The sequence below is a fragment of the Dysidea avara genome, chromosome 1, assembly GCF_963678975.1.
Source record: "Dysidea avara chromosome 1, odDysAvar1.4, whole genome shotgun sequence".
Classification (NCBI taxonomy): Eukaryota; Metazoa; Porifera; class Demospongiae; order Dictyoceratida; family Dysideidae; genus Dysidea; species Dysidea avara.
Window position 1 is genome coordinate 50,568,529 of NC_089272.1, and position 24,724 is coordinate 50,593,252.

The 24,724-nt window shown below is 37.4% G+C and overlaps 2 protein-coding genes and 1 pseudogene across 3 annotated transcripts; 2 read left to right on the plus strand and 1 right to left on the minus strand.

The window, feature by feature from the left end:
• The first annotated feature begins 1,421 nt into the window (after window positions 1-1,421).
• LOC136267960 (peroxidasin-like) lies at window positions 1,422-7,890 on the plus strand. Of its 2 annotated transcripts, none has more exons than XM_066063183.1 (3): window positions 1,422-1,579; window positions 5,555-5,756; window positions 5,811-7,890. In XM_066063183.1, the coding sequence occupies exons 2-3, from the start codon at window positions 5,609-5,611 to the stop codon at window positions 7,646-7,648; spliced, it is 1,986 nt and encodes a 661-aa protein (XP_065919255.1). In that variant the 5' UTR covers window positions 1,422-1,579; window positions 5,555-5,608; the 3' UTR covers window positions 7,649-7,890. The 2 variants fall into 2 exon arrangements, with proteins under 2 accessions (XP_065919255.1, XP_065919263.1); XM_066063191.1 differs by lacking the exon at window positions 1,422-1,579 and adding an exon at window positions 1,651-2,020.
• Window positions 7,891-14,845: 6,955 nt separating this feature from the next.
• Window positions 14,846-17,106, plus strand: LOC136267954 (peroxidasin-like). Its single transcript, XM_066063171.1, has 2 exons — window positions 14,846-15,002; window positions 15,068-17,106. Exons 1-2 carry the CDS (start codon window positions 14,861-14,863, stop codon window positions 16,966-16,968), a joined length of 2,043 nt encoding a protein of 680 aa, XP_065919243.1. The 5' UTR covers window positions 14,846-14,860; the 3' UTR covers window positions 16,969-17,106.
• Window positions 17,107-22,624: 5,518 nt separating this feature from the next.
• On the minus strand, window positions 22,625-24,694 carry LOC136268106 (peroxidasin-like; annotated as a pseudogene).
• Window positions 24,695-24,724: the final 30 nt, after the last annotated feature.

Consider the following 24,724-nt stretch of genomic DNA (forward strand, 5'->3'; position numbering starts at 1 on the left):
TGTTTGAAGCTGAACTCTCTGCAAGGTAACTTCTTCTAGCTGATCTCTCTACAAGGAGATTTGTTTGTAGCTGAACTCTCTACATGATGGTTTCTTTGTAGCTGAACTCTCTGCAAGGTAACTTCTTCTATTGATCTCTCCACAGGGCGATTTGTTTGTAGCTGAACTCTCTACATGGTGGTTTCTTTGTAGCTGAACTCTACAAGCCTTAGGTGATTTCTTCTAGCTGAACTATCTCTTTCCATAGTTGCATGAACTCCCTACAAGGTAACTTCTTCTAGTACAGGATGACTTGTGTGTAGCTGATCTCTATACAGGTTTCTTGTTTCTAGCTGATCTCTTGAATTCTCTTCAGGGTGACTGCTCTATTAGAGTATCTCGATCTCGCACTTGCTGCACCAAGTTGGATGTCGTGTTATAACTCCGTGGCTTTAAGTCTGATTCTTCTACACCATTGATGACCTTCTGTGTGCCAAATTTCATGGCAATCGGATGTGGCGTTCGCGTTTTATAGCAGTTTTTGTAAGTGTGCGACAAGAGGAAGAAAAATAAGAAAAAAAACACGAAGAAACTGAGCCAATTTTTGAAGTCGCATATCTCGGGAACGCGTAAAGCGATTTCGCTCAAATTTGGAATGTGGAGTGCTGCAGTTGGATGGCATGTCCACAGCAAAAATCGTCTTGTTTCATAAAGGAAGCACAGATCTACGGAGGTGCGAAAATTGCATTTTCTTTCTTCCTGTCAATATATACTCATGGGTGTTACGCGCCGGCTTTTTGGGCCGCACGACACACTACCGTGTGTCTTGATTCATTAATAGTATGATAGAGATTTCTTAAGTACAGCTTTGTTAGATATAAGGAGGGATATGATCAGACAATTACCTGAAAATTACATAATTATTATATTCCACTTAAATTATTTTTGCCACTACCCTGAAATTTCCAACGAAGATTATAGCTACACAGTGTATTAGGGTATACTGAGAAATGGATTTCCAGCATCTCTGATCAGGTGGAAAGTTCTTGAAATAAGATTAGCTAGCTATTATTGTGGATAGAGAAAAACCATCATAATGGAATGATGAAAACGTTTATATACGTAGCTACAACTATAGATTAACAAATGTGGGTGAGTCCTCGCGACTACAAGCATGCATGATGTACAATTCAAAGGCCTGTGTGAGTGTTTTTATACAAAACTAATACTGAAGTTACAGATCAATAAAGTTGCTGGATCCAGCCACTTTTTAGATGTTCTTGCTAGAAATATCTTCTCTAGTTAGGCTAGGATACTATGGTGGGCAGCATGCACCATCTAAGTACTTTCTGAGAGATGACTTATTGAGTGTAATAGCAGGGTGTTAGCCGGAAAAATTCCCAGTAGAGGCCGCCGAGTTGAATTCCTTACTCCGTAAAATATCGTGAATATTCCATCGTTCTCGGATTTTCTGAAGAACTAACATCCGGTAGCTAGGTGTGGTCAGCTCGTTAGACTGCTGATGAGGCTAAATCATTGATCGGTTCGAAGACAATTGACGGAACATCCTCTGGTAAACAACCCTGCAATTAGCCTGGCGGTAAGGCAGTGAAGAGTACAGTAACGTAACTTATAGCTGTATACATTTGTTCACTGACCCTGCCAACTTGGCTGCCTTAAAAAAATTATTTTCCAAATCAAGTTGGCTGACTAGCAGGCTATGCGTGCAGCTTAAAATGTTATGTTGCCGGTGAAGACTGCTTCACAGAGGTCGTTCAGATATACAGGCTGGCCTGCATGTATGATGTGTGCTATATTAATTTAATGATGAAACCGTATATCGCGCACCGCAATAATGCATCAATTTTACCACATCCGAAATCATGAAAGCTAGATTAATTTGTTTTAGCTAGTGATAATTATTCACATCTCGCGGTGTAACTTCCATTCATGGTTTAGTATAAACACTAAGATGCTCAGTGCCTGATCGAGGAAACGGAGGAAGGGACGTGGGTGTTTGTGTTGATGTCATAGCTACTACGTAAGTCACCATATGTTATTTAACACTTTATATTGGTGGTGAATTAAGTGCATGAGTCTAGACTCTTAGTCTGTAATTGAACCTTAAGTAGTGCTGGTCACTAATGCTCTAGTAACAATAACAATCGATCTGACTAGGGCTAGCTAGCTACATGTAGCTATATGGAAAAGTACATTTTGCTTACATTCATGTGGGGCACATTATATAGTAGTTGATAGTTCACGTTTGTTATTCAATGTAGCAAGTCTAAACTATCATCTCTATTCTATACATTGTATGGCTGTAAAATGCAGAACAAGCTGTTATCGAATACACTTGTCTGGAGACATCAGTAAATATAAATTCGTCTAAATAGAAATTGTATCTATAACAACCTATTGGAAGCATTTCAGGCACTTTTAGGCTTGGTTATACTATATGAAGGTGCATTGTGAACTGGCTTTTTGGCCAATAATTTTATTTTGTGAGAAACCTCCATGCATGATCCCTAATAAACAGTTGCTACTGTGACAATTGTACAGTAAAATGTAGTCTCCATCTTTACTTGACAATTATGATCATACTGTTATGGGAGGTAACATGATAGCTAGATTTGTTTTTATAAATGTACAAGTACAGAGGCATCATGAAAATTCTGTTTTGAGTGTTTTAAGCCTGTTGTGTCTTTAACAGATTATTGACAGTGTTTGCTAAAGACCTAGATTCCTTATAGAATGGTTATTGTGCGTTATCTGTGATGTGGGGATGGTCTATATCAACATAATGTTTCTTGGCGTTTGTCTCACTGGAGTTTCAGACTGTATCTGGCTTCAATGTATTAGTATTGTTTTTAGTACCTTATCCCATTTGTTTTTATGAGCTTACTTTGAACTCAACATCTGCCAGGCAATGAGATAGTTATTGCTGATGCAATATCTACTTGTACGTTCTTTCAAGCATGAGGTATCATACAGTATGATACTATAGGGATCATGGAGGCTTGTACCTTTCATAAAGGATATTGATCTGAAACCAGCCTCACAATCCTTTGAAGCTTCACAGCAGGTGTATGATCAAACCACAATGTGCCTTCAGTGCAACCTGAATTACAGTAATTGTCAAGCACCTTAGCACAAGGTTGTACATGTAGCTAGCTTTGAACTTTCTGTATAGTTACTTCCAATTTGTTCATCTGTAATAGTTGTGCATGATGTAAGGTGAGTTGGATGATGTAATTAATGTTGCAAAAGTTGTTGGACAATTCCCTACATGAGTTGAGTCTGTTTGTCTGGTCACTTTTGTGTGTTCAACAAACTTATAACAGCCTTACAAGGAAAGAGGATTTAAGCAATTTGTAGATGGTTTGTGGTGACTATGCAAACAAACTTTGAAGTTTGATCACCAACCTGCTTGTACTGTATAGCCGTAAATTATTGAGGGACAAAACTTTCACAGTTTTTGCGGGTAATGATAGCTTCGTGAAAATATAATTGTGACATGTTTTAGGTTTACGGTATACATAATATATAATTATACTGATTATACGATACTTGTCAGTTACAAAAGTGCAAAATGTATTTTTACAATGTTACCTTTGACTTGTGTGATGTATGAAGCTTTGTTTCATTTCAATAGCTTAAATTGAGTGTAAGCTGTTTTCTGACCTTACTATAGAGACATGCAGATTACATACACATGATGTTATGACATTGTTACACTACTTTTGCTCCATGCATTACCCTGGTATATGGGTCAAACTTATATACTATAAGATTCTAATCAGATTGAGTATATACAGTTGATAAGTGTAGTGAAGCATCTGAATACACAATACAATGTGAACTTTATATGCCATTGCATGCAGTAGCTGGTCTGAAGATGTGTTTTGCAAAAAGTATTCAGTGGTTCTGTGCAAGCTGCAACGAGGTGGTTTTTGGTTAAATCAGCAAGTCCTTTGGTAGTTCGGTAAATGAGATCACGGAATTCACTATTCACAAGGCACTGGATATGATAGTGCCATGGATCTGACACAACAAGCTATTTTCAACAATTGCTCATCATGATCATATCACCAGATCTACGATGATTGTACATTTTTAGAATTCTTGATTATTAAGTATTTATAATCTACTTAGCCAAGTGTATGCTCTGGGCAAAGTTTCAGCTTCATATGTCTATAACTTTTAGAGTTATATCCATACACCCATTTGCGTGCAATAATAAAAACTTGCTAAAAAGTGGGTGTGGCAGCCGTTTCGGTAGCGAGTCTTCATTTGTCGATTCCAGGGATGAAGACATACAAGTGAAATGACTGCTATGCCCCTTTTTAGTGAGTTGTTTTAATTGCGTACATTCGAGTACTCGTGATTTTACGTACAGGTGGTCCGTACTATAATACAATTGCAACTTACAAAGTTAGCAACATATGGAGTTGAAACTTTCACCGTCCTGTTAGCTGTGAGTAGGGAAATCGATTGCTTGGTAAATTTTTTCAAATTCAATGAAAAAATCAATCACATGCTATTGCTTTGACCAGATGTAAACAAACTCCCACAACTTATGTATCCAACTCCTCTTGAGTAGGCAAATAAGATGATATCGACGTTTTCATTGTGAGGCCCTTTCTTCACTAAGAACAAGGAAATTTTAAATAATAAATATGCAAGTAATTTATTCATTGTTATCATTGCTTTATACAGTACTGTAAAAGTTAGGCTTGCGCGATTATGTCAGGAGTTCGCAGATCCAGTCACATGTAGATATGTGTATCCCATTCAACCATATTAAATTCACATGTAGAAATAAGCACATGCAATCTGCATTATTCTCAAAACAATATATGCATACACATGAGGCACACCATGCGCATCCTAGCTTTACGTATACAATACATGCATACTATAAAGTTGCACACATTCAGCATAATTATATATTAAGTTAACACATGCATACACCACATTGCCAGTATACATGTGCATTTTACCACTGTACATAATACTGGTCTATGTTTCCAAATCTTTATTGGTCTGTAGACCAGTGGACTCAAAAGAAACATGAAGAAGGCTAGTTGTATTGTAGCTACTATGGAATCACACTGACTATGTTGGAACTATTATATTATTTATGCTTCTGTTGTTAATTTGGCTGTATGGGATACAGCCATTTTGTCTAGTAGTTCACTGTAGAAGATGATTTGTTGATATTGATTCTTCACTGCTAGTCAAAATAGCAATACAGTACAAGGCATACACAATATAACCATGGTGCCAATTGCCTTGTACTACGTACGAACATAATGTTGTTTACAGCACCTTCGTTCTTTTATGTTGGTTCATTGCTACAGATAGAAATTTGGTAGATTCAGATTGTTCACTGTGTATAGGTTTAGTTACATATAAATCATTGAGATCTCTGTGCAAATGAAGCCATACTTAGTATATATGTATCCACCCAGTGATATTAGTTAAATGAACATTTTCTATTGATTATCTTGTTATGGAACTATCTCTATATGTGTATATACAGTTGTAATTGTTATGCCTTTGTGTTGACCAGGACTATATAAGCAACACCAAGAAACAGGTGTTTCTAAAGTGATAACTGTGCTCAATGAATATGGTTGGAACCCAGGCATTCACTATCTGTGTTCTGGCAATAAGCTGTGGCTTTAGTGTCTTTGCTGTTACAACAAAGGAAACTGAGGCTATTGAAAATGGGAGTGATCTTGTGCCAGACTTTGATCGTACTGTAAATGAAAGTAAGTAACTATCTATGCATGGGAAGTGTGTTATTGTTTGATATTGGTGTATAGATGAGGCGTCTACTGGGAAAGCAACAAGAGATATAAGCATTACCAAAAGGACATCTTTAGACAATCCACATAATATCACTGAATGCGCAGAACCAAGGAAATCATTTAACTGTAATACTCCAACCATTGACAAATATCGAACCATTGATGGCACCTGTAATAACCTCCGAAGTCCAATGATTGGAGCTTCTTTTACACAATTTCAACGACTACTGCCTGCACAGTATGAAGACGGGGTTTCAAAACCAATTGGCGGACATCAACAATTGCTTGGTGATTTTTTTGATCCTCCTTGGCCCAGTGCTAGGCACATCAGTGAGCAGATGGCATCTGTTAAAGCAAACAGTAGTAAACAACTAACTCACATGCACATGCAGTGGGGACAATTCCTAGATCATGACATAGACTTGTTGGGGATGTTTGAAGTGAACTGCACTAAGGTGAATAATAACATTCAGTACTGTTTTCCTATCAAGGTCAAGGATACAGACAGAGCATTTGGCATCACATCAGAAAATAAGGCTAGAGATCTTCCATTAACCAGATCATTGCCAACTTGTCAAACCCAAACTCACTATTACAATAACCACCATGATAACCACCGCCGCAGTAATTACAGAACCAAACCCAGGGAACATATTAACAAGATAACTCATTTCGTTGATGCGTCAATGATTTATGGCTCTGATGAAGAAACTGCAACAAAGTTACGTACATTTAGAGGGGGACTATTGAAGACTTCAGGTACTGGAAAAGGTGACTTGCCATTTAGTAATAAGACGGATGCAAGAGGAGACTTTTTATTCATGGCTGGGGATACAAGAGTTAATGAACATACTGGACTAGTTGTCATTCATACATTGTTTCTCCGTGAACACAACAGACTTGCAAAGCAATTGTCACTGATAAATCCATGCTGGAATGATGAAAAACTCTACCAAGAAGCTAGAAAAATTATGGGTGCTATAATACAGATAATCACCTACAAAGAATATTTGCCGGCATTGTATGGTGACAAATGGTTTAGGTATTATATTGGAGACTACAGACACTATTCCAGCAACAAGACTCCAGTTATTTCTAATGTGTTTGCAACAGCAGCTTTCAGATTTGGGCATAGCCAAATTAGAGAAAATTTTTCTCGTCTTGGAAGAAAGTACAAACAACTCAAAATTGGTCCTCTTGAACTAGCTGATGGCTTCTTCAATCCCAGTGAGTACTATAAGAGTAAACGAACTGATCCTATTCTCAAAGGCCTAATCGTAGACAAAGCTGAAGAAGTTGATGAATTTTTTACTGAAGGTATTACTTCTTTTTTGCTGACAGGCCCTAAATTAGTACTTGCAAATGATTTGGCTTGCCTTAATATCCAAAGAGGTCGTGATCATGCTATGCCTCCTTATAGAGCCTGGGTGAAATTTTGTGTTGACAGGTTCAAAATTCAGCCATCATTTGCACATTCATCAACTGTTAGTCAGCTTAAAAGACTGTATGGTGCTAATAGCTATTTGAACAAAATGGACTTGTGGCTTGCTGGACTTGCAGAAAAACATCTTAATGGGTCAAGTATTGGTCCCACATTTGCCTGTTTGCTGGCTGAATCATTCAAGGTTATCCGTGATGGTGATCGGTTTTGGTGGGAAAATCCAAACGTATTTACATCCAAGCAACGCAATACCCTGTCTAAGGTGACCTTGTCTAAGGTCATCTGTGAGAGCTCTGATAAAATAAGGAGCATACAGCCAAATGCTTTCAAACTGTCACAACCTCGTGTGAAATGTAGATCGTTGCCAAAACTAAACCTTTCAAAATGGAAGGATTTTTGTTACAATTATTAAACTGCCAATTTTGCTGCATATTTTATGACTGTACTTGAAGTTTTGTTTGGAGTTTCATGATTATCCATTATGTAATCGTCAAAAATGCATTTCAGTGACATTGTTGGTTTCATAATAATTGTATAATATAGTTTGTATGTATGAGTGTTGTCACTTTAATGAACACCTGTAATAAAGTTATGGAATAGAAGCCATTGTATTAATTGAGATTCTTTGTTCCATAAAGAGTAGCTTAAACATGTCACTGGTCTCTATAACAATAATTAGTTTCTACCATAACAATATTAAGCATTGTACCAATGCAATGTACAAACTATTGTGTGTTGCCTGTCTGTGCAGTGTCTATAAGATGAAACCATGAGTTACACACATGCTTTTCACTAGACTAAGTACTAATGTGTTATATGTAAGCATGTGGCAGGGACAGATCCAGGGGGATTAATGTGGTTTCAAGAAACTGATCAAGTGTATTCAGACAATTAAAGTTGATCTTGCATTGATTTGCAAAGGTGTCAAAAATTTAAATGATACACCAGTAGAGTAGTCAACTACCCTAATAGAACAGTCAAATTTTGCATTCTTTAAAAAGTTACTTAAGTTTATCTGTATACCAGCACAGTAAAAACATATCTCAGGTTATATAAGACCTGAAATTTTCCTGGAGGCATACCCCCAGCTCCCTAGAATGGCATCCGAGACTGGCATCCATGTCTGTTGCATGCTCCAAATGTCACATTGTAGCTCCACCTCTAAACTCTTTAACCTGCTTCTGATGATATTTCAGCAGAAGCAAGCACACACAGCCTATTCCTAACATATACGTGTTTAAAATGTCAGCTTTAAAGATTTTTTGGTGAAAATTGGTATCACATTCAATCTCAGAATACATGCTTTCCTGGGGAGCAATAGCATGCCCCAGGCCTCCCTAAGTTTAAGTGGCATACAGCAGAAAATTTGGAAACCTATCCCAGGAATTCCTGGAGCTGTCTTTAATGTGGAGTTCCATGGAAGTATACAATTAACCCCTCTAAGTTAATTATGGAGGTGTATTTATTTAAAATGATGGCTGAATATGTCTGGCATATTGTATAAGACATTATGTAATCGGCTCTGCGAAAACCAGTTTTATAGCCTTATTAACCAGATAAATGCTGCATGTCTTAGTGTTAGGATAATTATCTCTAGCAAGTTATAAAAAATATTGGTTTGGTGCATTGCTGTACTAATCAAAGGTGCATGTCCTATAGCATATACACATTCAGTTATAATTGGATAGTTTTATAATTGTGAAGGATAAAAATAGCAGTGGAAAACTACCATTTAATGATTATAGCCCACTGTATGTGTGATTCATTAGTGGTTTTTGTTAAGTATGTATGATGTGCTGCATAGTACGTCTACAATATTTCCAGCCAACTACAGAAGTGGGGTATAGCAATTTCAATAAAATCTTTAGCTGGTGAGAAGTCAGGTTGAATACAGAAGAAATTTCAGGCCCTGGCTTGGCATGTTGTCTAGGTATTGAGTCACCTCTGGCCTTGGGATTTTACATAACAGTACCACAATGTTTTAGTGTCAAGATCTTGACTCTTATCATTTACAACTCATGTGTCCCTATTGCGATGGAAATTCCAATAAAGAAAATACGGAATGAAAGCACAGCAATATGTACAGTAAGAATCCTTTTGCATGGACCCAAATGAACTGTTTGAACTGCAGTTTAAGGATCTTTTATCATTCTTCTAGTGATGTAAGCTATGTAGTGTTTACTGTTGTGAATGCTCTTAGTGACTGTTCTATTAGGGAATCATCCATATCATAAACCAAGATAGTGGTTCAAAATAGAGATTGCCTATGTTTTTTGCCGAAATCTTAATAGAGCACTCATGTAACACCACCTTAGGAAGCTCCCCAACCACAAAAGAAACCTTAGAAGTTAATTTGGAAGAAGCATAGGCTCACTGGAAAATATGAACCAATAAAGGTACTTCTTTAGAAACTGAAATATGGTATCTACAGGAAATTTGCTCACTCTTTGGCAATAAAAACTAACCAAATTTGCTTGAGAATTAATGTTGTCATTGCAATGTGCGGTCATGGATGTGAAGAATGATATATAGGAAGGAAAGTTATGTAGTTGTAGGTTCACTTTACCATTGATCTTTTGACTTAGTCTCTGCAAGGATAGCCAACTTGTTAATTGTGTTAATAAGTAGCTATCCAATATTCTGTGGAGCCATAGGCAGATCTGAGGGGGGGGGGGGGGCACTTGCCTCCCTTGGACTCACAGTACAATATTGATAGCAGAAATTGGAATCATGCATTCACACTGTATTCAGAAGCATAGAAAGCCAATGGGCAAATAGAAGACAACAGTTATAAATGTACTACTGTACACTGTAAAGAAAGTGAGACAAATAAGTTTTAATTTTTGTACCAAGATCGAGATACTCTAATAGAACAGTCACGATTCTAATGTCATTATAACAATACTAGCTATAGCTACACCTTATTTTGATTTAGCACACTTTACCATTAAACAGGTTTAATCTCAAATAGGTTAACTAATCTTTATATGCATTGCAAGCATACACTTCGTTAACTAAATGCTATCAAAATGCTCCCAAATTTAAACCTAGGAGGTCTAATTTTTAAAACTTTTCTCCAACTACAGTCTTAAAACTGTATGTTTATAATTCATCCAGCTATACTGAATAAAGTTATGCAACTGAATATAACTTGTGTACTAGAATTCCTCTTAGTGGAATAAACACTGAAACTTCTTCCCCCCCCCCCCCCCCCCTTGCCCCCCCCCCTGACAATGCCTCCTAGATCCACCCAGCGGCGGAGGAAGTAGTTGATATGAGGGGGGGCTGGGCTGACCCAGACTTATTTCTATAGTTTGGTAAGGTGAGAACAAAAAAAAAAAAAAAAAAAGGTCACAACCAACTGACAAGAGCTTTCCACCTCACCAGCTACTATTTCTAGCTGATAAACTACATAAAAATCCTTACATAGCTCGCTACACACTGACTACTTTATTAGAGTGACTGCTCTATTAGAGTATTTCGATCTTTATCACGGTTTTCAGCCCCACTCCAAGAAAGATAATTTAGGTGTGATATCATTCTGAGGGGGGCTAAGCCCCCCCTCAGCAGACCGACGGGGGGCTTACGGGGGCCTTTAGCCCCCTAGCCCCTCCCCTTTCCGCCGCCTATGGATCCACCTATGTGTGGAACCCTATATAATTACCTATTATTTAACCACAGTTAATATTAGTTGAACACTTACAGTAACAGGTTACTGTACATGAATAACTTGATATGCATGTTTAGTATTGTGCAATATCAAGCACCATCATTGCAGCACCTCTTATTATCATGTTATTAACTATCCATAAAAAAGTAAAAAACTAGTACCGTAATTCGCTTTATTTTTATGCAAAAATATTTTCGTATGATTTACGCGAATGACTGCTCTATTAGAGTAGTTCGATCTTATGTAAAAGTTTTCGTGTCAGAAATTTTCGTACAAGTAGCAAATTACGGTACATATAAGAAATAATTAAAAAAATCTCTCTCAGCACTTATCTACTCCTGATTTGTGGAAACTACTGTTATTTCCTTAGCTTAGTCTCTACCATATCCATTGAGTCCATGCAGATAGAGATCTCTGTGTGTTTAATGTGCTGACTTGTTTAACTCTTGTTTGTTTTGTTTTTCAGTGATCTCTATTTCCCATACTTAATTAAAAAATACTAGTAGTAATTACATGTATTATGTATAGATATATTCTTGATACTTGTTTCTTAATTTGGAAAGATAACTAATTATATAATGTGCCATTGTATGGGTATCAAAGTGGACAAAATCCAAATACTATATGAAGACAAAATGGTTTAAAATCAAGACTGTGCAAAAATATGACAGTTATCTGGCTTCCTGTCTCTATTTTGCCAATGGCTGCTCTCAGTTTGTCTCTCAATTTGGAGTTTTGTATATTATGTTATCTCTCAATGTAGAGATTTGTACATATTGTCTCTCAGTTTGAAGTTTTGTACATGTTGTCTATCAATTTGGAGATTTGTACATGTTGAATGTCTCTCACTTTGAAGTTATGTATGTGTTGTCTCTCAATTTGGAGATTTGTGCATGTTGTCTCTCAATTTGAAGTTTCATACATGTTATCTCTCAATTTGAAGTTATATATGTGTTTTCTCTCAATTTGGAGATTTGTAGATGTTGTCTCTCAGTTTGAAGTTTTGTACATGTGTCTCTCAATTTGGAGATTTGTACATGTTTGAAGGTTTGTACATGTTGTCTCTCTGTGTACATATAACTGTGAATTGAGAGATGATATGTACACAGCTCAACATTGAAAGACAACATGTACAAAATTAGCTATAGCCATCAGTAAAATAGAAACAAGAAGCCACAATAGTAACATTTTGAGAGAGAACACAATCATAAAACAGCCTTGATTTAAAATGTTTTGTCTTCATAGTATTTGGCTTTTTGTCCACTTTGGCACCCAATACTGTGAGAGACTGAGAGCTACCGTACTCTAAGACACAGTGAGACTGAATAAACATCACCAACAGCTACAAGTATATGTATAAAATCATGCTTTTTGATAGAAGGTAATCCAGTTATTATACTAAAGACCTTCAGCACTTGTGTACTAAAGACCTACAGTACTTGTGCTGTAACACCTAAAATTAACGAATAACCAAAATATGCATGTTACAAACCAGATAATTCACAAATGCAGGTCTGATCGATTCTTAAAGTAATAGCTCTTGTTATATTATTGTGGTGCAAGCCAGTACAGTAGTGCTGTATACGTAGTAGGGATCATGGAGGTTTGGGTTTCTCACCCAAAAATATCATTCAAAATCCAGCCTCATTTTCCCTTCATAACAGCTTGACAGTACTGGCTAAGCAATACCAAGTCCAGAGGGATACCAAAACCATTCTGTTAAAAAAAGACGTTGAACTGAATTTTTGTATTGACTGACTGACTGACTGACTGACTGACAGACTAACTAACTAGCTAACTAACTAACCGATGCATTTAACCAAGCATACTGTAACTCAACTATGAGCTTGATTTCGTCATTGTCTGACATCACTTCTGTCCAAGACGTGCCTTTTACCAACTGCAGCTGTTACAGTGTATGCATCATGGACTTACACCCATTGCGTCCCTCCACTATATCACATTGATTCATGGTAATGCATGGCGGCTTCAGTATAATACAACTACGTATAGCTGTCATGAGAATTGTCCGTAATTTCTGTAGTGACTGAATTGATTGCAGCCGAATTTCTTGGCTGTTTTTTGATTGTAATGCTGTTGTCAATAATGTGCAGAGCATACATACCTGAAAACAAAGTGGAATGTATGGCCATTCACTTCCCAGTACTTGCTAGTAATTGATGGTTGAAGCACATGTTTAATAGCAAACTTCTGTAGTGACTGGATTGATTGCATAGGTGTTTCTTGTACTGTTTTTGTAGTATGGGTGGATCAAAGCTGAAGATGAAACAGAATGCTTTCCATAGTCAGGACGTGTGTTAAGTAGCTAAATCAATGTTTAGCCAGTGCTGTTTCCTTTGATGCGACATTGGTTCACCAGTCATAAATTATGTTACAAATGACAAGAAACAAACAAGGAGTAAGAAATAATTATATGAAATTTTATTTTTAAGGGAGGACATCTACATCTGCAGCTGTACTAGTGAACATTAATTTTAATCCTATAGTCTCCTGTCTCACATAGCCAGACCTCTTTTTCTCTTTGTGATTTGGTAGGGAGAAAAAGGCTCCTGATCCAGTTAGAATACCCATGCATACTTGTTCTACGTTCCCTACCCAATTAAAGGTCTGGCTGCAGTCGCCGTGTGAAACTAATTAAATCCTTACTTCATTCATAACTCATTTATCCACTAGCACAGCTGCAGGTGGTGTACATGACCTCCCTTGTTTCATTATTTTTTTATTTCTATGATCCTAGTCACTACACTTGTAGAAACTGATATTTATCATAGCTGTAGTCAAAATACTGCTGATGTGTATGCACAAATAATGTTAACCATGACATTCAGTTATAAAACATGAGTTTGTACTACACATATAATGTACATACACTGTTAATATGATAGTGGTCATGCATAACACACTAACTCAATTGTGATGATGCTGGTGTACATGTGCTTAGAGCAGTACCAGCTACACTAGCATGAGAAATATGAGCAGCTGATTAAAAGCACTTGTATTTGAGGAGCAGATGTGATAACTTCATAAAAGGCAACAACTTGGAATACTGTATTATATCAGCTAGCTTTGCAAAACATTCCTGGAATGTCAATATTCCAGGCCACAAGTAGCACACTAATCATACACATGCACGTGAATCTATATACTGCCTCCATTGATTATCGGTGCAGTGGTGCCCAATAATTTCATTTCTTTACTGTCTTTCTGCTTTCTGAAGATATTGTCAAATGGGTATTACGTATGAGCTAGCCAGCTTGTTGTATCAATGTGAATTGTCTGCATAATGTCTTTGAATTCTTTATTACATTTATTAATGCATAAAATTAAAAAAATATTGTGTGTTGTTATTCACTTAAGTACGTATAGTATGTAGCTTACACCACCAAAAGACAAAAGGTGCCATATAATGCATAAAACTTTATAACCCAAAAATCATCAGCCATAATGAATGGCTTTCCATTTATGAATTGGGTATGATTGGGTGTTATGCACAAAAGTATACAGTCATATCCTAAAGGTGTATTTCCATCCCTAGAATGTGCTGCTTGTTAAGTGTGCTATGAGCAGTTGACCACCTGTGTTTTGAATGTGTTACACATATGTCATTATCAATGGTCTTTGTCATTTGCTGATCCTATGTACACTTTTAAATAGAAAATACATAGATTCAATTAAAAATTCATAGGGATCTTTTTATGTGAAGCCATGTGTGTAATGTATTTGTACCCACCCAGAGATATAATGCAATAACATACACCCATTGTTGTAACTTTAATAATAAATGTTATTTTGTTGCTCAACTTGATATGGAGCTACAATTGTGCAACATCATATCTATATAAGTACAATTATTATTGTTACACCTTTGTGTTGACCAGCACTCTATAAAAGCAGAGACTAGGCACAGCTGTTTCAGTGTAAGTGTATCTGAGAATGAATATGTTTGGAGCTCAGGCACTTGCTTTCTGCCTTCTTGCATTAACCTGCAGTTTCCAGTTCCTTGCTTCTGCAACAAAGGAGATGGTGACTACCACAAATGATGATCTAGGTTTTGACAAGCCATCTACTGATAGTAGTAAGTAGCTTTCTTCATAGTATACAAGAAACATATACACGTGTACGTGTGTTGTGTGTGGATAGGTGAGGGATTCACAAGGAGAACAGTATGGCATGAAGGCATTACTAAAAGGACCTCATGGAATAATCTGCATAACATCACCAAATGTAGAGAACCAAAGAAGATCTTCAATTGTAACACTCCAACCATCAACAAGTATCGCACCATTGATGGCACCTGTAATAACCTTCGCAGACCACTGATAGGAGCTTCCCTTACACAATTTCGACGGCTACTATCAGCACAGTATGAAGATGGTGTTTCAAAACCAATAGGAGCACGTCAACAGTTGCGTGATGATTTTTTTGGTCCTCCCTGGCCCAGTGCTAGACACCTCAGTGAGCAGATAGTATCATCTGCTGAAGCAGACAGCAAAGAATTAACTCACATGCACATGCAGTGGGGTCAATTCCTAGATCATGACATAGACTTGTTGGGGATGTTTGAAGTGAACTGCACTAAGGTGAATAATGATATTCGATTCTGTTTTCCCATCAAGGTCAAGGATACAGACAGAGAATTTGGAATCACATCAGAAAATAAAGCTAGAGACCTCCCATTTAAAAGATCATTGCCCATCTGTCAAACTCAAAATAACTACTACAATCGCCATCGCTACTATTACCATAATCGTCACCGACGCACTAGCTACTACTACAACAACCAATATCACAATTACTACTACTATTATAATCGTCCCAAACCCAGGGAGCATATTAATAGGATAACTCATTATGTTGATGGCTCAATGATTTATGGTTCTGACAAAGAAACTGAAACAGCATTAAGGGCATTTAGAGGGGGACTTTTGAAAACTTCAGGGACTGGAAAAGGTGACTTGCCATTTAGTGATATGAGAGATGCAAGAGGAGACTTTTTATTCATGGCTGGGGATACAAGAGTCAATGAACATACTGGACTAGTTGTTATTCAGACATTGTTCCACCGTGAGCATAACAGGATTGCAAAGCAATTGTCACTGATAAATCGATGCTGGAATGATGAAAAACTCTACCAAGAAGCCAGAAAGATTATGGGTGCTATAATACAAATAATCACCTACAAAGAGTATTTGCCAGCATTTTATGGTGACAAATGGTTCAAGTTTTATATCGGAGACTACAGATACTATTCCAGCTACAAAACGCCAACTGTTTCTAATGTATTTGCAACAGCACCTTTCAGATTTGGGCATAGTCAAATTAGAAATGATTTTTCTCGCCTTGGAAAACTGTATACACCACTTGGTATTGGCCCTCTTGAACTAGCTGATGGTTTCTTCAACCCTAGTGAGTACTATAATAGTGGAGGAACTGATCCTATTCTCAGGGGCCTGGTAGTAGATGAAGCAACAGAAAATGATGAATTTATAAGTGAGGGTGTTGCCTCTCTTTTGCTGACCGGAGCAACTGTGGTATTAGCAAATGACTTGGCTGCTCTTAACATTCAAAGAGGTCGAGACCACGGTATACCTCCTTATAGAACTTGGGAAAAATTTTGCTTCAATAAATTCAGAATTTGGCCATCATTTGCACGATCATCAACTGTAACACAGTTTAAGAGATTGTATGGGTATTATGGCTTTTTGAGCGGAATGGACTTGTGGCTTGCTGGACTTGCAGAAAAGCACTTGGATGGCTCAAGTACTGGTCCTACTTTTGCCTGTTTGCTGGCCGAAACTTTTAAGGCTATCCGTGATGGTGATCGGTTCTGGTGGGAAAATCCAAAAGTATTCACAAAAGAGCAACGCAATACCCTATCTAAGGTGACCTTGTCTAAGGTAATCTGTGAGAGCTCTGATGGAATAGACAGCATACAGCAGAATTCCTTCAAGCTGTCACAACATCGTGTCAAATGTAGTTCATTGCCAAAGTTAGACCTTTCAAGATGGAAGGATTATTATTGTTCATATAATAATTATTAAACTGACTTTCACTTTACTATTTTATGGCTGTGTGCAGTAACTACATATGTCATCATTACTCAGTTTGTACTTTTTACACATACATATGTACATTTCATTCTTGACTTCAATGTTTTATCACATAAGTATATTTCATAATCTCCGTTATCAAACAGAAGCCATTGTTTTAGATGTTCTATAATGTGGGCAGCTTAAACATGACACTTGTCCCTGCAACAAACAATACTATATAGTTTCTGCACTAATAGCATCAAGCATAGCCATGCATGCAATGTACAAACTGTATAAACCAATATACTGCGACATGTATATGTGTATATGTATAGCCTCTAATCATTTTAAGGTGAAATCATACATAATGGACATTCCTTACTCATGTGATCACAGGTAACAGTACGTCTCTCGAGCCATTACAAACACATGTACAGAGAGCTAGCTACAGTACATATGCACGTAAACATCTGTATGTATGTATGTATGTATGTCTGTATGTGTGTTAATGTATGTGTGTGTGTGTGTGTGTGTGTGTGTGTGCGTGTGTGCGTGTGTGTGTGTGTGCGTGCGTGGGTGCGTGGGTGCGTGCGTGCGTGCGTGCGTGTGTGTGTGCTGAGGATTGGTATGTGGTATGTCAAGATCATGAAAGGTGGTCTAACTTGTGTGCAATAGCTGTTGATGAGGTAGCACGGTGTAGGGAAGGAAATACTTGTGCTGCCAACAGAGCATCCCAGGAACGAAATTTTCCTTGCATTTGTGGAAGACGTTTCAAACGCCAAGGAGATCTGACAAGACATCGTCATTTCTGTAATGTATACAGTTCGTCACTAGCCCAGGATTCGTCCTGAGGCTCCGCTAATCATGGTACTTGTTGCTGTGGGCGGCTTCCAAGGTTCCAAGGTGTGTGTGCGTGCGTGCGTGCGTGCGTGCGTGCGTGCGTGCGTGCGTGCGTGCGTGCGTGCGTGCGTGCGTGCGTGCGTGCGTGCGTGCGTGCGTGCGTGCGTGCGTGTGTATGGATGCATGCATGCATGTATGTATGTATGTATGCATGTATGTATACACTTGCAATATGTGCAGGAGTATGCATGTATGTGTAGTAGGTTATACTGGTATATCATGAAGCCCATACAGTGTGTATACATACACAGTATCACTGACATGGATAATAAAATTGCACCAAGACTCTGATACGATCTTACCACAGTCAAATGGGATGCACAATCAATGACATAAACATATGCATTTCATTGCATTTAGCTATATGTTTAACCTCCAGGCAATCCCAGAGGAACGCATCACAAATACATACAGTAAACAAAGTATTGTAACTAATACAAAACAACCAAAACCGTTACTAGCTACCTACAAAAAACGCACTCACATACAATCAATAAAGTGAGTCACAGTGCTGCTTATGGGCACATTAATTGTAAATTAATACAGTTTCTTGTTGTTGTTGTTGTAGAATTGTTCTTATTCTTGTAGCAGCTAGTGTGTTTAATTTCTCATTCTTGTAAGGAAGAAGACTGGTTGTAGCCAATTTCTAGGAGTTAAATGCATTGGTGCTGTATGCTAAATGTAACCTTTGCAGCTGCAAATCACACTGCTAGGTATGCAGTCAAATACCTATACTCTAAATGTAAACAAAAAGGTGATGCAGTGGCTAGCAATATTCAATTAGAATTGTTACTGTAATAATGCTAGGGTTTTAATGGAGAAACTGGAACCAAGATACACAGAGCGGTTTAGCGGAGAAGCAGCATTACTTTTGGTCATATCTACTGTAGTTTAGACCAGCTGACCTTGTGCAGTGTTTGATTGTAGCAACTAGTGTGTACATCATGCATTATTGGCTGCCATGTGTGCTGGCTGTAAGAGGCATAAAAACACGTTATGAATAAAAAACCTGCTGCCATATTATATCTGTGGGGCATGGAATGCAGCTGTCCAATGTTGGCCTGTTATCAGCTATTGAAAAATCTCATATAACTTATATTGGTGCAACACTACTTTAGTTAGTTTAAACAGACTTATCTAATTCTATCAATTGGAACTGGTTCATTGGAATTCTAAATAATAACCCACCTGATGGCATCACTTTTGAAACTTATGGAAGATGAGTATTGATTAAGTATATGTAGTCTGAAAGCTACATACAGTACCAAGACTTTCCCATAAAGGCACTTGTAGCAGTGGACTGGATGTGAATAAAATTCTTCAATAGTATAATCCAACCTTTACAAAACTCTCAAACAGAACATGCAGTCATCATTATGTATATACAGCTCATTCATGTGCTGATTCAGCCAATAAAGTGAAATGTGTAGCTACAATGGAGGAAGTAATGGGAAAATTAAAAGCAGACAAAACAATCCACTAAATTACTTCTCCACCTTTTCTTTAGAATAGACGGACATACTAGGTGATTGATGTGATTAGTGATATGAGGGGCTCCGTTACATTAATTTGATAAACACATTTTAACCTACTTGAGCCTTGAGTCTTTCTTTACAAATTCATGATGTACAACTCAGTTTGGTGTACTACATCAATTCTGGAACTTTGGCATATACCATTAAACACTTTTGGCAGTTCACTTCCTTTGTAATACAGTGGTACACTTCTGAGTAGTGTGTGGATAATACTAGACTCTTACTAGTTAGAAGTATTGTTCATACTGTTGATCCACTCTTACAGTATATGCATACCGTGTGTGTTATATATACACAGCACGTTATATACTGTAGTTGCTAGTACAAAAATTATGTGTCAGCGAAATATGGAAAAAAATAAGAAGAACAGTTGCAATTGGTATGTAGGTTCATGTATGACTCATCCAATTAAAATGAGTAACAGTAGTGTCAGTGGCAAGGCCAATTTCTGGTCAAGGCTTGTATAATTGTATTGTAGCATAATCATCCACATGCTGAAGGGTCTAGGGAATCTAGTCATATTAAGTACTGGTTAAATATAGAGCAATTCTGGAATCCTGGGCTGTGTGGCTCTTTTGCCAATATAGACTGCAAGTTGTCTGTGGATCAAGTCACTGCCTGGTCTGGAATTTTTCTGTATTTGACATGGGTTTTAGTGTCATGTATCTGATTCCCTACTTCACAGGCTTTAGTCTTCCTGTACATCCCTAGTGGGATAGTCAAGAATAATAATCAAATGTGCTAATTGATTATAAAGCTTGCTAGCTCACTAACACAGTTTTAAAAACATTTTCAGCAGGATAGCAATGGGTTCTTGCTCAACCAGACAAATGTACACTGGCTTACTACTCTACTAGACAAATCTTATAAACTAGTCTACTATGATCACTCTATTAGAGTATTTGACAGCTCTGGTGTATGATGTAAGCTTTTATTGACTGTAATTTGACCAGATTTCATTCTGAGGGAAGAGAGAAAGGCCTTTTAGCTACTATGGTAGGTTTTTCCCCCTTTCCTATCTATGCTACTCACTATTTTGCCTAGTAGTTAGAAGACTGCTTTATTAGAGCATTTCAAATTTGCTATTAATGGAGTCAAGGGGTTTAATCATCAAGATGCTGCTGATAAATTTGGGATTTAAAACTTGAATATGGGCTAAACTTAAAGTTATTGATACCAAATGAAAACATTTTCAATGTTAGGGTGGCTATAATGTTGTTACTCAAATACTTTATAGAGACAGTCAAGTACTTACTTCAACTATATGAGAGGGTCATCAACACAATAAAAAATCAGTATATATATAAATGATTAATATAGTGGCTTATACAAAGTATACATAAACGACACTGAAAGTGGTGTTTTATCCTCTAATCTCTGTATTTAACAGATGGGCTTCTGTGCATAAGGAAATTACACAGAATATGCCATGTGATATAGGCATCCCAGCTGTGTAGTTACATGTTACTGTTCAGTTTTCTCATTGCATTAATTTAAGCCATAGTCCAGGAAACTAAAAAGAATATTAAACCTGCTCATAATTGAATCAAATCGGTTGGTTTACTTAACTATGCAGGTACATCTTTATAAGCTATTAAAACTTTCTACAATGCATATGGTACTGCTACCCCATTTATCGGAGCACTGGGACATAAGGTTTCCAGAGCATGTTTACCATCTGGAGAACCAACCAAGGAACTTAAATAGCTAGCATGGTGGCTTAAATACTGTAGATTTAATTATGCAGCTATTAATGGTGAATGTACGTAATGTATTGATTGCTTTATTAGATTGTTCTGGTTATTTTTAGAGCTCAAATGCTTCGTCTTGTTTGCTGCAAACATTAACCTTCTTTATTTACTTAATGATGATCATAAATCCATCCACAGTTTCTCAGCCCCTAGACCACTTGTTCCATGCACAATACCTACTTATACCGATAGTTGGATTGGTAATCGGTAGAAGCTGATAATTAGCTGTTTTGCCATAATCAGAAATTAGTTGTAATGTCATTATGGGTTGTGACCAACAGATTATTAGTCTATTTAGCTTCAGCAGCTGCAATACCACTGGAGGGCTGGTGTCAAAGGTTCTGGTATGTATTTAGATAATATATTTATTTATGTTTTGTGGTAACCACAAAGATAAATAGTGATGGTTCAGGCCCTAGCCCATTTGTTTGACTAGCAACCTTTGAGTTGAGATACTGTAAGTGTACAATTTCACAGCATTGGCTTTACTAGCTGTATTTTTAGCGGAGTATGCACAAGTGTAACATATACAGACCTACTGTACAATCAGGTATTGGTTAACTATCAGTAAAACAGGGTAATAATATATTGGATATTGGTTTTCCCTACAAAATGGGAATCGGTACAACTCTACTCAAAATCATTTGTAAAGATCTTATACTATGGTGCTCTCCACTGTACCTCACTGTGCATGTCCTTCCCTCAGATGTAATGGATAGCATCCTGTAACTAACTACCATACAATTAGCTCATCAACTTCATCACGCAAAACAATCTACAGACTGGTAAACTGGTAGAAGTTGGACAGTCAAGGATTGAGGGCATAGATAGCTTAAAATCTAGACCATCATTTGTTTGTTTGTTTGTTTGTTTGTTTGTTTGATGGTATAGAAAATCTAGACCATTATTTGTTTGTTGTTTGTTTCCTGTTCTGCATATACTCTCTTATTCTGGATATATACAGTACCTACATTATGTATATACTAAGTTAAATGCTGCATGTAGATAATTCATCTTCTGTTAACATACCTGCAATTATATAATATAAGCACAGCCGATGCATTCACATCAAATGGCAAATTCCTTTCATTACTCCCTTCAGTCTAAAATTGTGAATTTATGTGTGTAATAAAAATCTAATCGGACAGCTTAAGCCAAAGAATTATGGAATGATAGCCTAAATTAAGTTTATAAATTGTGCAAATTAATATTTCTGGGATACATTAGACAATGTACAGTACACTGGACAGGTACTAGACAATTAAATACAGTACCATATTTGGCCTAGATGCATCCACGCTACTGTAGCATGCTCTTCCCACACATTGCTTAATATCATTAGTGCAATAAGTGTAGTTGTGTGTAATGTTTAAATTTATGTATTACACACTGTGTGGAATTTCCATTCACAGTTAAGACAACACCTTCTGCCTAATAATATTTATTTTATGCCAGGAGAAGAGATTTACTGTAGCTGCATAATATTGTTTGTGATGACACATTAAAGTTCAAAATTATATGGTACAGCACTGAAATGCATGCACAGTATAAACAGGTACAATGAATGATTAATATACAAAGTCATGTCAGCCAGTTCAGTAATAGTAACAAACATCCTTCCATTTTGAAAGGTCTAACTTTGGCAATGAACTACATTTGACACGACGTTTTGACAGCTTGAAAGCATTCTGCTGTATGCTGTCTATCCCATCAGAGCTCTCACAGATTACCTTAGACAAGGTCACCTTAGATAGAGTTTTGCGTTGCTCTTTTGTGAATACTTTTGGATTTTCCCACCAAAACCGATCGCCATCACGAATAGCCTTAAAAGTTTCAGCCAGCAAACAGGCAAAAGTAGGGCCAATGCTCGACCCATACAAATGCTTCTCTGCAAGTCCAGCAAACCACAAGTCCATTCCCCTTGAAAAGCCATTGGAGCCATACAATCTCTTAAACTCTCTTACAGTTGATGACCGTGCAAATGATGGCCGAATTCTGAATTTATTGATACAAAATTTTTCCCAGGTTCTATAAGGAGGTATAGCATGATCTCGACCTCTTTGAATATTGAGAGCAGCCAAGTCATTTGCTATTACTGAAGATGGTCCTGTTAACAGTAGAGAAGCAACTCCCTCACTTATAAATTCGTCAACTTCTGTAGCTTTATCTGTTACCAAACCTCTCAGAATAGGATCAGTTCGACCACTATTAAAATACTCACTGGGATTGAAGAAACCGTCAGCTAGTTCAAGAGGACCAATTCTAAGTCGTTTGTACTTTCTTCCAAGACGAGAAAAATCATTTCTAATTTAGCTATGCCCAAATCTGAAAGGTGCTGTTGCAAACACATTAGAAATAGCTGGGGTCTTGTTGCTGGAATAGTATCTGTAGTCTCCGATATAAAACTTGAACCATTTGTCACCATACAATGCTGGCAAATATTCTTTGTAGGTGATTATTTGTATTATAGCACCCATAATTTTTCTGGCTTCTTGGTAGAGTTTTTCATCATTCCAGCATCGATTTATCAGAGACAATTGCTTTGCAATCTTGTTATGCTCACGGTGGAACAATGTCTGAATAATAGCTAGTCCAGTATGTTCATTGACTCTTGTGTCCCCAGCCATGAATAAAAAGTCTCCTCTTGCATCTCTCATATCACTAAATGGCAAGTCACCTTTTCCAGACCCTGAAGTTTTCAAAAGTCCCCCTCTAAATGCCCTTAATGCTGTTTCAGTTTTTTTGTTAGAACCATAAATCATTGAGCCATCAACATAATGAGTAATGCGATTAATATGCTCTCTCCTAGTTTGAATCTGGCAAATTGGTAATGATCTTGTAAATGGGAGGTCTCTAGCTTTATTGTCTGAATTGATTCCAAAATCTCTGTCTGTATCCTTGACCTTGATAGGAAAACAGAATCGAATATCATTATTCACCTTGGCACAGTTCACTTCAAACATCCCCAACAAGTCTATGTCATGATCTAGGAACTGACCCCACTGCATGTGCATATGAGTTAGCTGTTTGCTGTCTGCTTTAGCAGATGATACTATCTGTTCACTGAGGTGTCTAGCACTGGGCCAGGGAGGACCAAAAAAATCACCACGTAACTGTTGACTTGCTCCTATTGGTTTTGAAATACCATCTTCATACTGTGCAGGTAGTAGCCGTCGAAATTGTGTGAGGGAAGCTCCTATCAGTGGTCTTTGGAGGTTATTACAGGTGCCATCAATGGTGCGATACTTGTTGATGGTTGGAGTTTTGCAATTGAAGGTTTTCCTTGGTTCTCTACAGTCAGTGACATCACGTGTAGCCCTCTCCATATTTCCCTCATCTACCAAAACGCAAAAAACCAAATGTATAAATTTTCCATGCACAGACTAGAAATACATATTGCAGGTACTTACTGTCACTTGTAGTGCTGTCAAAATCCTTTACAGGGTCCTTGTCATTATCAATAGTCAAGATTTCCTTTGCTGTTATAACAACGATGCAGCTTAAGGCAAGAACACAAATAGTAAGTGCTTGAGCCCCGATCATGTTCACTCAGCACAGCTATACTGTATTCTGAGAGAG